This window comes from Dromaius novaehollandiae, chromosome 20, assembly GCF_036370855.1.
Source record: "Dromaius novaehollandiae isolate bDroNov1 chromosome 20, bDroNov1.hap1, whole genome shotgun sequence".
Classification (NCBI taxonomy): Eukaryota; Metazoa; Chordata; class Aves; order Casuariiformes; family Dromaiidae; genus Dromaius; species Dromaius novaehollandiae.
Genome location: NC_088117.1, coordinates 2,876,304 through 2,890,547, shown reverse-complemented (window position 1 = coordinate 2,890,547; position 14,244 = coordinate 2,876,304). Strand labels below are relative to the sequence as shown.

General features: G+C 63.2%; 1 protein-coding gene across 5 annotated transcripts in view; it reads left to right on the top strand.

The window, feature by feature from the left end:
• RGS3 (regulator of G protein signaling 3) overlaps positions 1 to 14,244 on the top strand; it is a 96,078-nt gene that overhangs the window by 76,105 nt on the left and 5,729 nt on the right. For 3 of the 5 annotated variants that reach the window (XM_064523598.1, XM_064523600.1, XM_064523602.1), the window contains 2 exons: positions 7,568 to 8,209; positions 12,517 to 12,590. In XM_064523598.1, coding sequence (XP_064379668.1) covers positions 7,568 to 8,209; positions 12,517 to 12,590 — 716 coding nt within the window. The remainder of the gene's footprint in view (positions 1 to 7,567; positions 8,210 to 12,516; positions 12,591 to 14,244) is intronic. The other 2 variants (XM_064523599.1, XM_064523601.1) reach the window with 1 other exon arrangement.

Genomic DNA, 14,244 nt, shown 5'->3' with positions numbered 1-14,244 from the left:
TTTTCCTCCCTTTAAATCCTGTCCCTGCTCGTTTGGCTTGAGCTGCTGGTCAGGGACTGCAGCACAGAGGTGGGTGCAAAGTGCCGTGCAGAAAGTAGTTTGGAAAAAAACCAACCCCAGAGCTGCAGCAGGGTTTCATTTAGTGGGAGCTGCTGAAATTAGTCTGCTGCTCGACGTTGCTCAGGGGCAGCAGCGGGCAGGAGAAGGGGAGCTGCGAAAGCGGCCGCTCAGGGCTTCCATGCGGTGCACAGATCTTCCTCGAGGCAGAGCGGTCGTCCACTTTTATCAGCAGGTAATAGTGCCTCCAGGGGCCGCGAGCAGAGCTGTAAATAGACGGCCGGGCACAGGGGAGCGGCGTCTGGGGAGAAGCTGGGGCGTCTACAGCTGCCGTTTGACACGGACATTAATAACGGCAGGAGCAGCGGCTGGCTGCTGCGCCAGCATCCACCGAGCCGCAGAGGTGGGCGCGCGTAGGGCACGGCGGACCGGCGGAGATGCTGCTCGCTCGGCCTCTGCGGCTGGGGTTCGACTGAGCGCCTGGTTTCGGTACGTGTCTCTGGAAGTTGGGAGCCCGCGGTCCGTACCGGCACGGCAGCTTGGGGCGCCGAGGAAGCGGAGCGGTCGGGAGCGCCGAGGTCCTTTCAGATCAGCGGCGCCTGTCCCGTTTGCAGCGCCGGTCCTGCCCTGGGCTCGTCCTCTGTCTCTGGTGGAGAGTCCCCTCCGCTCCCGTCTGGCTTTGTAACCCATCGGGCTCCTTCCAGAGGGTTAGTAGCGAGCAGCCGGCAGGGACGCGGGGGCATTCGTACTGCCGGGCGCTTTTTGTACTTCCCTTGCAAATTGTGGCTGCGTGTGGCTGGGCCGTCCGCCCCGGTCGGGCTGGCTCTTGCTGCGCTGTGGGCAACGTTGCAGCGTGTCATGGGCGTGCTGCTCCGGGGCTTTTCTAGCTGTTCGTAAACCCTCCTTTTGGGCAACATGGGGACTGGGGATGAATGGGCAAATTCAAGCCGGAGGGGTGCATGTGCTTGTAGCTGTAGTGGGGAGCGAGGGCCCGGCACAGGACTGCCCGGGGTCCTCCTGCGGGAGGACCGGAGCTGGGACGAACGAGGAGGCTGCGGTTTGGGGAAGGCAGCTTGGTGCCGTGGCTGCAGCAAGTATACGTTAACTCCAGCGGCATTTTGGCTTGGATATAATCCGGGGCACGGGGAGGTGTTTGTCCCAGGACACTTCCTGAGGGCTCACCCCAAAACTGCGCGGTGCCGTTGGGCATCCCACGCGAGCCAGCCGCCTGCCCGCCGCGGAGAAGGGGCGAACTCCCGCGGGCGCCTGGTTTCCAAGGCTGCGTCTCGGTGGCATGGTGCCGCGTGCAGCTGGGCTCGTGGCGGCCCTGCGAGCCGCACCGGAGGGGGATTAAACCCAAAGGACAAAAAAGCCAAAATCAGCGATGCAGGGGGGCGATTAACCCAGCGGTGGCTGCCGGAAACGCGCCGAGACCTGGCTGCGGGGTGACACATTGCCCGCGCCGTCCTTCCCGGGCACGCCGGCACGGCCTCGCCGCGGGCTCCCCAACACCCATGGGAGCGCTGGCAGCTCCGTGTGCCTCTGCCATTTAGCCAGGTGCTAGCTACGGGGAAAGCTGTTCCCCTCTCTCAAACCGAAGTGCCTGTTCACCACTCCCTTGCGGACGGCGGAGCTGCTCCGGGGAGCGGCGGAGAGCACGGCCGCTGCGGTGGCGGGGCCGGCCGCTACCCTGCCGAGGCCGGATTTCCAGAGCAATCAGTTGGGGATGACGGTAATAGGGTAATGGGATTATCGCAGGCTGCTGACATGGGATCATTTCCTCCCGCCGAGGACTTTGTCTCCTTCCAGGGCTCCGAGACGTTTCAAGCACGGCGGGTTTTGGTAGGTACGAACGGTCGCACCGCCGTCGGCGTGTGTATCCCCCCCTGCCCGCCCTGCCACAGCCTGGATCCTGCTCTTCGGGATTAGCCATCAGGACTTGCTTTTGCTGTTACGCTAATTGCTCGTTATCAATTATTCATCGATTCGGTAGCAAAGCAGGGAGCTGGTATGAAGCCCTGCTGCGCAATGGGACCTTGGCCTCCATCCAGCCCTGCGCAGAGCGGGGCTCCCTCTCCGGCTGCGTTGGAGCAAGCTCCTCCGGTCCATCCCTTTGCCTTGAGCACTGGTGGGAGCAACGGTGCCAAAGGGGCCGTATCCTGCTGCGGGGCCAACACTGGCGTACCGGAGCCCGGGTAGCCCCTGTGATGCTCAGCCCTTTGCGGGCAGCGCTGGGCGGCAGCACGAGGACGGAGAGCAGCAGAGCTGCCCAGGGGTGATGCTTCTCATGAGCAGTTTCAAAATGACTCGGATGAAAATTTTCTGAAGTTTCCATAGTTCTGCTTTAACTTTCTGGCTTTGTTCTCTTCCTCTCAACCCTGTGGTGTGTGTTAGATACTGCTTGCTGTCGTCATGTGTTTGGTCTGTTTTTAATGGTCACTTATTAAGTTTCAGTGTGCTCGTCATTAATTGTTTTGGTAGCGTTTCGTGGGCCCCGTTAGAGGTTTCTGGCTCAGTGGATCTGGGCATAGTTTGGCCTGTGTTAAAAAAAAATGTGAAATAGTAGTTTTTTTCTCTCCCACTCTGGGAAAAACCTACTTTGGAAGCATTGGTGTTTCCTTGAGTGCCATACGCTCTCTTTCCCCGACGTCCCGCTGAAGTGCTGTCTGCACGGGGAGGGATGTGCCCTTCCTACTGGTGCGGCATGGCCAGAGCCTCTCTCTGTCCTCATCTGGTGACCGTGTCCTCCCCAAATTCCCCCAGGAGAGGACTTGGTCTCACTCCCATGCAGCTAACCCCTTCTTGCAGTGGGTGAGGAGGGAGCATCTTTGCGCAAAGGTAGATTTCAGAGGAGCTGCAGCCAGCGAGGTTCCTCCATGGGACTAATGACGGATGTGGCTGGCCTCAGCTATCGAGTTCAGCCTGAGGATGGCAAATGAGAGCAGCTTCTCTAGCAATATCTCAGGAGAGCCATTAACTCCAGTCTCTGTCTTTCTGCCGCGGCGCTGAGGAGGCTCTGTGACGAGCAGCCGTCCCAGGAGAGCAGGCTGAGGCTGGCTGCGGGGCGCCTGGCCCGGAGCTGGGGCGACATGTCCTTCTGCAGGCACTTGGTATTGAAGGAGCCAGGTCTCGTACGCTGAAGCCGGCTCCGGGACTTGGTGTCTTTCCAGCTCCCCCTCGCCGAGGTGGGTGGGTACGCAGACTGTGCAGCGCGTCCTTTGCTCTCGCGCTTGGGATTTTGCCGCTTTCCAGAATTCCTGATTTTGGCTGAAGAGTCCCCTGAGTGCAGGGTGCTGCAATTCTCCTAAGCATGTTTAGTCCCCTCTTCACCAGTATCTTTGCAAGAGAAAAATCAGAGCTGCAAAACCTGAGCATCCCCATCAGAAGCTGGGAAAGACTGAATCCTGTTTTCCTATGTCCAAGCTGCACTAGAGCCACAGCGTCTCCATCAACAGGACTGTTAGGAGCATAGTTTTTGAAATCAGAAGCTGAGAGCCTCAAATAATCCTGAAATAATCACTGACCTCCCAGAGCTGTGGATTTAAAGGGGCTGTCAAATACCGTAGCACTTGCAATAGCATGTGAGAACTGGTCACTTAGGGAAAGCCCAGCGCTGGCTGCTGTCACAGCCGTGCTGTAGCTGTGGCCAGCGTTTCCCCAGCTGGAAGTCCCAGGCTGCGGGCCACCAGAAAGGGCACGTCATCTAAAGAAACGCTGGAGAAATTGAGGCTGCACTAACAAACCCACATTTGTTTGTTGAAATTTGCTCTGCTGGCGTCAGAGCAGCAGCAACCGGAGAGAATTGATCAAATTACAGACTGAAGAGCAGAGGATTTGCAGTAATTCTCCCCTGTCTTGATTTCAGGAGAGCCTTTGATGCAGTGAATGATGCCTTCCCCGAAGGGAGAGGGAGTCTGAACCAGGAGGACGTGCAGAGTCAGGGCAACATCCTGGGGCCAGTGCAAGGCTGGGAGAGAGCATCGTCCTGCTCTCATGCCTTCAAGCATAAAGCCAGAGGGACTCTGCTGAGGCAAATTGGGCTAAATCAGACTTGGACTGACTCACTAGCCTTCCCAGCTCCTCTGCTTGGCCAGCTGGAGAAGGCTTAGAGTGCAGCAGAGACCACGATAGCCGCGGCAGCGTCTCTCCAGGAGAGAAGCACACCCTGCACCTCCCCTCGCACAGCCACCGCTGAGACTCTACAGCAGCGTTTCTGTCCTCTGAGCAGATGCTTGGAGACTTCAGGGAGAGGCAAAGACATGGGAGCAAGTCCGGAGCTCCGTGCCGTTGTGCTGATCTCACAGCATGCATCCTGCTTCCCTAAAGCTACTCATGAAAGCCATGCTGGGTCTCGGAGATGGCTTTTCTTCTACTTTCTCTTCCCCTTCTTGGAGGGTGCTGCCTTGGCTGCTTGGACATGTGCGTTTACCTTCAGGGATGATGCAGGAGAGCTGCTAGACCTTATGGGTCAGGACAGGGAGACCCAGGACAGGGTGCTGTAGAGAGGGGACACCTGGTCAGAGCGACTCTAGGTCCTGGTTCTCAGCTTGGCTTGTTCTGGTGGTGGGTCACGGCCAGGGGATGCCCCAGGGGAGCTGAGAGCAGGATACTGCACCTCCAGGCACCTTTCCAAGCAAGGTTGCCTTTGACTTTGTGACGATGAAGTCTCCAGTGCCTCCAGCCATGCTCTGGGCTTGTTAGCCACCCGCGACCATGTTACTGCCATTTCTCTTCCCTATTTTTTCCCCCACCAGCAGACGAAGGTTAGCAGAGCTCAGCCACAGCCCTTTCTGCGAGGATGGGATTTCACAGCCCCGGCGATGTTTTAAGCCTGAGATGGAAACCTTGCTTGGCGCTGAGGCTCCTGCTCATATCCTCCACGCTGCTGAAGAGCAGCAGGTTCTCTGATTGAATTAGCACAGGGATTTAATTTAATCCAAAAATGTCTCTCATTTTAAAGGAGCCTGTTCATTTCCTTCGAGGGCCTTATCTGATGTGGGCAACCAACAATATTAAGCAGAAGGACTGGACAGATAGGCAGCTGTCAGGGAGGGGCAAGGGCTTTGCAGGGAGGCGACTGAAGGCTGTGTGGGTTTTTCCTATAATTATTTCATGAAATAATGCTGACAATGATTGCAAGATAAATAACACATAAATAGAATCAATAAAACACACACTGGTGCAAATCGCATCATTGCATGGCGGGTCTGGAAGCATACTTTTTTTACAAGAAATTACCGGGGGAGTGAAAGAGCTTTGAGGATGGGGGGCTATGCCGCCGAGCATTCGTGTTGTGGGAGCTGGGGGCGGACGTCGCAGGCGGGGCTGAGGCCATGGCAGGCTCTGGACGTCGCTCCCTGGTCCTCGGCCCAGAAAAGGCACGTTGCTACACGGACACGGAGAATTTTAATCTTCAGACTTGCTGGGGCAGAAGTTGAGGCGATGCTAAACTGCTGGCTGCAGCGAGGCAGCGCGACTGTCTTGCAAAGCTGTTGCTTGCAGGGGTGCACAGGGCTGACGCTGAGCGCGCCGGGCGTGTGCGTGCGGGATGTGCGGAGATCGCGGCACGGGCTGGTGTGGGCAGGCTCCTTCCCATGCTGCCCAGATGACCCACCGGCCATGGGCCACAGGGCAGACGATGCCTCTCCGTCTGGCCCTGGCAGCTGAATGCGAGCAGCTTTTTGGAAATCTGGCCCACTTTTTGGAAGAGCAAGGCCTGGTAGCTCAGGCACGGGTCTGGGGGTGCTGCCGGGTGCAAAGCAGTCTCTGCAGCATCCCTTCTGTGCAGGGTGGCTGGTGTCCAAGCCTGGGCTGAAACACTGCTGGTTTTTTTTCTGGGAATGGCAGCAGTTAGGGCAGTGTGAAATACGTTCTTAATTCCTGTGTAATCCAGTGGTAGGTTATAATCCGCGCGAACTGGCTCTGCAGGGGGAAGAAGTGCTTAGCAGGGGGTTTGCTGTCTCCAAGGGGAGAGGGAAGCTGCTGCTGGTTCCCTGGGGCTGGCAGTGCTGGCTCCCAGGGCTTTGCCGTCACTAACCATGACGTTATGGGGACACCTGCCTCCATCAGGTCCTCGGTACCTCTCTTCCCACCCTGGGCCCCTGGGCAGCCCTGGCAGCACCGGGGCTGGGGCCGAGCGCTCCAGCAGGGATGGGAGGGTTGGATGGACCGGTTTGCAGGGCCACGTCTCCTTCTGAAGCTGAAGAAACCCTGATTTATACAGCAGGCTGGCGCAGTGGCGTTACCGCAGCCATCGCTGGCTGGTTTCTGTTGGGCTCCTGAGAGTGCTTGGATTGTAACTGGGGATAAAGTGACATTTTTTTGCTGGGACAGGACCTGCTGCCTGGAGCTGGTCCTGTATAACCCCCACCATCACCCTACAGGATCTGCTGAGGTGGGAAATGGGTGGAATTTCCCAGGGTGGAAGACGTAGCCCATTTTCCTACTTTTCCTGCTGTATTTGCATGCTGTTTTTGTCCTTTTAGCACAGACAGGCCCCATGTGAGGTGCAATCGTGTTGTAGGGGGGACCAAACTGGGGCGCGGGGGCTGCTTGCAGCCTCTGCCAGCCGCTTGCTCACCAACGCCGCAAGAGCGGGGTTGATTTTTCCCGGGCTGGTCCGGGCTTTCCCCCGCGAGAGCCCGGTGTTCGTTCTGGCTTCGCAGGCTGCCGTGGCGAGCTGGCAGAAGCGAGCCCCCGCCGCTGCAGATACCCCGCGCTGGGAGAAGGCGGCGCGAAGCACCTCGTGGCTTTGCAGGGCGGCCGCGGGGAGCCCCGTGGCCCCGGGCCAGGGAGGCCGAGCCCTTCGGCGACGCGGAGGCCGGCCGAGCCTTGGGCAATCGGCAGACGAGCAGAGGCCGGCACTTCCCTTTTGCGTTTCGATACCGTGGGGCAGGAGCGGCCGGACGGGTGTTTCTGGTTCTGCCTGCTTGCTCGGCTCCTCCGCAGCCTGCCCTGCCAGCCTCCGGCACCCCAGCCGGGGCCAGGAGGATCTCCGTGGGGCTGAGCCCCCGCAGCAGGTCCCAGGGGCACTGGGGCGTCAGCCAGGGTAAGGACGATGGTACCGGCTCTTCCTTGCGCTGCCGGCTGTAGCCGAGCCTGGCTCGGTGGCTCCCCATGGCCGGGATTTCCTCCAAAGCTGCTCGCCGTGGTGCTGCCCGCCTTTGCTGGGCACCGCTGGGCTCCCCGGGGCCCACGTGGCTGGAGCTGGGAGGTCCCCGACCCGCTCCGGAGCTGCTGGCCCGCTGCTAGCTGCGGGGGTCCGCGCTCGTGTGGGCTGGGGACCAGCACGGGTGCCCTGGGAGCGATGGGTGACCTGCCTCCCACCCAGCGGCAGCGGGGTCCGTGCCACCGCCACCGGAGCTGCCGAGTGCCGGGAGCAGCACGGGCACTGTTAGGCACGTGTGAATGGGGGTCGGGGCGTTAGGAGCGGAGAGGCTCCTCGGCGTGTGGCCGGCAAGAGATTTGGGATGCTCCTGGTTTCATCCTTTTTTCTCTTCTCACTTCCCAGCAGATGCTGGAGACGGACGCTGAGAAGCCGGGGCAGATGCACTCGGAGGAGGGGAAGGTTGCGGTGGGCGATGCTCCTCCGGCCACAGAGGCACCAGCTCCGGCCGAGTCCAAGGAGGCTCCGGGGGCTGCGCAGGGGCCTCTCCCCGCCGAGAAGCTGCCGCCGGCTGCCGAGAGGGTAGAGGAGCGGCACAGCTCCGCACCGGCCTTCGTCATCCCTGAGCTGCGGCTCGACAGCACCTTCAGCCAGAGCGCCGGGGGCCCGGGAGACGGCGTCACGGATGGCGAGGACGAGGAGGATGAGGAGGAGGACGAAGAGGAGGAGGAGGAGGAGGACAGTGATGAGCCCTACCTGGAGAGGAGCGAGGTGAAGCGCAGCAGCATGATCGAGACGTCGGGCTGTCAGCCCGTCTACACGCTGAGCGTGCAGAGCTCCCTGCGGCGCCGGACCCACAGCGAAGGCAGCCTGCTGCAGGAGGCCAAGGGCCACTGCTTCACCTCCGACACCACCCTCAACTGCTCGGACAGCCAGGGCGCCAAGGGCCACTGGGCCCTGCCCTCCCCCAGGACCCTCAAGAAGGAGCTCACCAAGAATGGCGGCTCCATCCACCAGCTCAGCCTGCTTTTCTCGGGGCACAGGAAGGTACGTGAGCCAGGTGCCGGCTGCCGCGGGGCAGCCAGGGTCCTGCTTGGTCCTGGGGATGGGGGAGCGTCAGGGCTTGCTGCTGAGGATGGGAAGGGGTCCGGGTGGGTGGGCTGCGGCTGTCTCTCCACTGCCGCGGCAGTTGTTAGTGCTGAGGACATGCCCTGCTCTTTGCAGCCTCTCCATGATGATGCTCCTCTGGGTTGCGGCCCGGACCAAAAGCCTGCTGCCATGGCGAGATGAAGCGGGGTGAACCCGGTCCCCTGTTAAGGCCCTTAGGGTCTCATCTGCTTTCCTGGCCTCATGGCGAAGCTTGGCCATGTCATGCCGAGGACGCCAGCCCCTGCCCTCCCGTGGCAGCAGGACTGGTGTCTGCGGCCCCTGGTAGTGGGGCTTGGAGGCTCCCCCACTGCCAGCAGCTGCCTCTGGGAGACGCGTGGGAGCTCAGGCCAGTTCGCCCAGGGCATATGGTGGTGCTGTGGCTCGGCATCTCCCAGCAGTGCCGCCAGACTCAATAGGCTTGTGTCCGGCAGGGTCTCGTGGCCTGGGGGGCTGCTGCCTCTGTCTCCTGCGGCAAGGTCCATGCTGGGTGTTCGCACGTGCAGCAAGAGCTGCTTGCGGTGTGGGGGACAGGGAAAACTCAGGCCCCAGAGAGCCGGCGGGGAGCAGGAGCCTGTGGTCCCCAGGGCACTCGGGGAGGCTGGGCAGTGGGGTGGCTTTCTGTCCCCCCCAGCCTCTTCCAGGGCTTCGATCCTTGTGAAGGCCCATCTGAGAAGAAGGATGAGGTCAGCAGTGATTTCTGACCCCATGAAGCAGGAGGAAGCCCCTGTTGGAGGACGGCTGTGTGCCGGACACCCGGCAGAGCAGTGCCAGGACACGAGGGACCACGCAGCGGGGAGCTGTGCATGGGGCCATCCCGGCGCATGAGCCTGGCAGTCTGGGAGGCTCCCAGACCCTGTGCTCTGCTCCCTGTGCTGCTGCCGCAGCAGAGCTTGCCGAAGCCAGGTGCTCTTGAAGTACAAGAAGTGACCTGCCATTGGCACAGATTGTGTGTGATAAGCGTGGTTTGCCCCCTTCTCCCCTGGGTGAAGCCCTGCTGGGTGTTGAGAGCAGTTGCCTGCCTCCCTCTGATGCTGGCCCAGCACCCTGCTCTGCCTCATCAAGCTCGTGCTGGCTGGTTTTCTGCCAGCAGCCTTGGGTACTGCTCTGCTCAGGGCTGCATAGCACTGCTTGGGGCAGCGTTGCACGGCTTGGGGCTGTGTTGCATGGCTCGGGGCTGCATTCACTGCCCAGGGCTGTGTTGCACGGCTTGGGGCCGCGTTGCGCTGCCCGGGGCCGCGTTGCACGCTGCTCCACAGCACTGGCTCCTTGGCAGGCAGAGATGCTGGTGCAGAGCCCAGCACCTGATGGAGCAGAGCAGCACCATGAAGGGGTTAACCCTCTCTGTGCCAGGCACGTGCTGCATCAGAAGCCACCTCTGATGCTGTCTCCTGGAGCGCTGCTCAGGCTCAGAGCCGCCGGCCACTGGAGAGAGCCCATGGAAGTAGACAGGCCGGTCAGATGGGGCTGCTGTGCAGAAGGGTGCCCCAAACCCTCTTTGGGGCTGGCGCCAGCAATCGTGAGGCTGGGGGGGGTCAGTCACCTCGTGGCAGCACTGATCTCCGCTGGATCAGTGAGTCGCTCCCTCCCGCTCGCGCTGCCTGGCGCGGAGGCACGGGAAGCGGTGGGAGTGCCTGGCGGGGCGTCCCGGTTTGGCTCGCAGTTAAGAGGCTCCCGGAGAGCCGGGGCTGCCTGCGCTGAGGAGAGCAAAGAGGCTTCACAGTGCCGCTCTGCGTGCGGCCCGCGAGCAGGCAGGCTCCCTGCCGCCAGCGGCTGATTTAGCACCTGCCCTTGACTGCGACAGCGGCAGCTCAGCTGCGGCTCACGCACACATCCTGCACGGGAAGCAGGGCGGGAGCCTGGGTGCTCCGTCCCAAAGGACTGCACGGGGTGCTCAGTGCTGCTGTGCGAGCTCAGGACAGTGGAGTTTGTCCCAGGGCAGTTGTGTGGTGCTAAAGCAGCCGCTCGTGGGCTGTATTACCCGCTCAGGTCCTCCTGGCTGGACAGAAACCCTGCTCCAAAACACGCTGGCGCAGCCGCTCATCTCCCTCCCCTGCCGCGGCTCCCGTTGCGCCTCTCTCCCTAGCCATGGCCGCTTTCGGGCTGGCGGCACGAGGAGCTGCGCCGTCCCCGGGAGAGCGGTGCTCAGCTCGCCGGCAGCGCCTCGGAGGGGCCGCACGTGTGTCCGAGCCCGGCATCACGCCACGGCCGGGCACGGTGCATCCCGTGGAGCGGCAGGGACGCCTGGGCCCGCGTGTCTGCCCACCGGCATTCCCCAGCCCTGGCTCTGGCGGGGCTTTCGGAGGGGCTTTTGGAGGGCGCGTGCTTTTTATTATTTCCAGCGAAACCCTGCGAGGTTTCAGGAGCAGGCAGGGCCCCCGTGCGCGCTTCCCCCAGGGCTCCCCTCTAGCGGCAGCGCCAGCTCAGCGCCGAGCGCGGGAGACACTGCTCCATCCAGGTGCTTTTTTTTCCCCCATAGCATTTTGGAGGGGGCTCGGTTCATCAGCCCTTTTAACCCTGGCGTGCCTTTGCGCCGCCCCACTCCCCTCCTGCCCCGCCGTCGGGGTTTGGAGGCTGTTGTTTGAAGAGCCCATTGTGGCCGGGAGCGCTGGGACTTCTCGGGCGAAGGTTAGCCCGCTGCCCGCCTTTTGTCCCCGCGAGCGAGCGGAGCCGCTCCGACAATAGCCGGAAACGGTCTCGGGCGGCGCGTCGCCCCGCGCGCGCTCGCTGGCCGGGGCCCTGTCTGGCGGGGGAGGCGGCTCGCAGGGGTTGCATTGTTCGGGGCCGATAAACTCCGGAAACCCAAGCGCAGAATGGAAGGAAGTGTCAAAAGCCTCGAGGCCGGGGTTGCTGGGCCGCGCCGCGGGTTCCCACGGCACGGCTGCGGGCTGGCGATCCTGGAAAGCGCCCCGCGGCCCCGGGCCCGGCGGGACGCCGGCACCATCCGGCCTCGCTGAGTTGCTGAAGCGCCTGAGCTAAGGTGGGCGGAGGGGCGCCCGGCTCTGGGCTGCGTGGCTCAGAGGCTGCCCCGATGCTGCTCCAGCCTCACGTCACCTCCAATGTGCCCCAGGTCTGCCCAGGCCACCCCTGGTTCGTGGTTGGGGTGAGGAGCCCTCCGGGTGCTCCCAAGGCTCAGAGGCTGCCGCGATAGGATCAGTTGTGTGTGGACTGTCCTGGTGGCTGCAGCGACGCAGCCCTGGGCAGCCTGGCGAAAAGCCCACGTGGCCACGGCCGTGCTCTTCGTGCTGGGTTGTGGGGTGGCCAACGGCCTCCCGCGTCTGGTGGCACCAAGCTCTGGGGTGCCCGGCACCCAGGGGAGCTGTGGGTGGGCACACGAGGCCGGTGCACCCCAGTGCCTCGCGCTGCGGAGCAGAGCTGGGGAGCGGTGCTCCCTCCGCATGGGCTCACACACCCTGCGTGGGCACCGCTCTGGGTGCCAGGGACCCCACAGTAACCCCAGACGCTCATCCTGGCTCTGCTCGGACATGGTGCTCGGCAGGCTGGGAAAGCCCAGGGGAGGGATCCCTGGGCCCTCGCAGAAGCATTTGGCTGCCTCTTCCCACACCGGGAACAGGGCGATGCGGGTGTCCTCCCCGGAGGAGGTGTCACCAGTAGGGTCCTGAACTTGAGGGCCTGCTGAGGGAGATGCATAGGGATCTTCTGTGGAGACGTGACCAAAATTGATGCCTCACTGCAGGGTTGGACCATAAAATTTTTGACTGCTGGGAAGGCTTGTTGCCCACCCAGTGCCGTCTGCCTGAGTCTGCAGGCGGCCTGGCCTTGGCCGGCGGTCAGCCCAAAGCTTGGGGGCCGTCCCAGCATGGCAGACTTGCTCGTCCCCGTTTTATTAAACGTGTGACATCCGTCTTCGAGTGCCTCTCTGGGAGGGCAGCCGGGTCTCCTGCCGGAGATGGCGTCTCTCTCCTCTGCTGCTCCGGCGGCAGCGTGTGCTGCCATGGGCAGGAGGAGGCTTCCCCGCGGGCCGGAGGTGGCACGAGGGCGGTGGCGAGGAGGGTTACCGTGCCGGAAGCGACTCTTTGCTTCGGCGCAACCAACCGTGGTGCTGGGGAAGGAGCCGTGCGCCCGCTGTGGCTGCGGGCGCAGGAGCCTGGGGAGATGCCGGTGCAGCACGTGGAGTGCCGGCGCGGGCAGCCGGCAGGGTGGCGGGTACCGCGACGATGCCCACTGGTCTTCTGCTTCCCCCGCAGCTGAGTGGAGCGGACGCTGAGTGCAGCTGTGACGAAGGGGACGAGACCTCGCGCAAGAAAAGGAGCAAGAGCCTGTAAGTGTCCCGCCGCGGTGGCCTCGGCCTGTGCCTGCCGCGGGCTGCTGCTTGGCTGCGCCGGCTCCCTGTGCTTTTGGGGCTAAGCACCTCACCCGGGTAGCCCTTGGGCCCCCCCGTCTCGTTTTCCCGAGCTTTGCAAGGAAGGAGGTGGTGGTGGCGATGGGCATCAACTAGGATCTTGTTTTGGGAGTCCTTGGAGCCTGATTTTCGGGGAGGAGGGCAGGACAGGCCCGGCTGTGGGGGTTCGCGTCGCTCGGATGGATGTGGAGTTTGGGGAGAGGCCACGCGAGGCCCTGAAACGTGAGCCGCAGGCTGCCTTCCCGCCGGCCCCGCGCCGGGAGGAGCGCTGGGGAGGTTTCGCAGCATGGGGAAGGGCTCCGGCACGGCAAACCGGAGAGCGCTGCGCTGGAGCGGCGGCTGGGCCCGGCCCTGGGTGAGCCCCGCGCTGGGGACTGGGGCCACCAAGGGAAGCTGGCGGCAGCGTGGCCTTGCTCCCCGGCTGCGTTCGGCTCCGGGGCCACCCTCCGCCTCTCCCCGTGGGCTGCCACCCAAAAGGGCTATTTTAAGGTGGGCGCTGGCGAGGACGAGGGCGCCGTGGCCCCTGTTTCTTGCCAACGCAGCCGCAGTTCAGCGGGGACAGAAGTACCCGCGGGCGTTACCTCCCGGGGCGACGTTTTGGAGCGAATTGCCAGCGGTTTTTGCGTGGCAAGAGGTTACGGCGGTGTCTGGAGGTGGGGCGTTGCTCCCCGCACGGGGCTCGGAGCGAGGGGAGAACCCGCACGTGTTTCGGGACGCGCCGGGGCGCAAAGCGGGCGAGCGAGAGGGCCGAGACGCGCGGCCCGGCCGCCCTTCGCCGTGCGCGCCGGCTGCCAGCGAGCGGCACTGTTGCCCTGCGAGGTCCCGCGCAGCCGCTGCGGCTGGGTATTTTTAGCTCTTCGCATTATTCCCCCCCCCTCCCCGACGCTTGAAATTAAAATGAATCCTCTCCCATCCGCAGCGGGGACATCCTATCCCCCCCCGCTGCCCGCAGCCCGGGCCCTGCCGCAGCTCCGGCGGCCGTGGCCGGGGGCCGGGCGGAGGGAGGCTGCAGCCGGGTCCCGCTTCCCCGCGCCGGGGGCTCGGAGGCGGCTGCGGAGAGGGGTTTTTTCCCTCACCTTGAGAGAGCAGGGGATGCGCTGGGGAGCGGCGCAGCGGCACGCGGCCCGGCTATTGGCTGCGCAGCCCGCTCGCGCCCCGTCCCCGAGGAGTATTTATGGTGCAAGTGGCTGCCGTGGGCACACGGCTCCGCTGCCGGCACCGGCACGCGCCTCCGGCCGCCGCTCGCCTCCCGATGTACCACGCCATGGTGGACTTTTCCGAGAAATACCTGGAAAGGTAGGACCGGAGTGCTGTGCCCTGGAGGGCGGCGCGGTTGGCAGGGGACGCGGGCAGGATGCGGCCTCACGGCCGTGCCCGGGGGCAGATTGCTTCGTACCTGTGACTGCAAACAGAGACCAGGGGTTTCTTGCACCGTGTTGTTTTTGCGGGGGCGTTTTGCGCTGCAGCCAGGCCGGCGGCTCAGGGTGGTGCACGCCTGCCGCTGGTGCCGGCCGGTTTAACGCTGGTTGTTATTTATTTGCAATCGCGTGCGAGAGGGCCGCCGAGAGAGCAG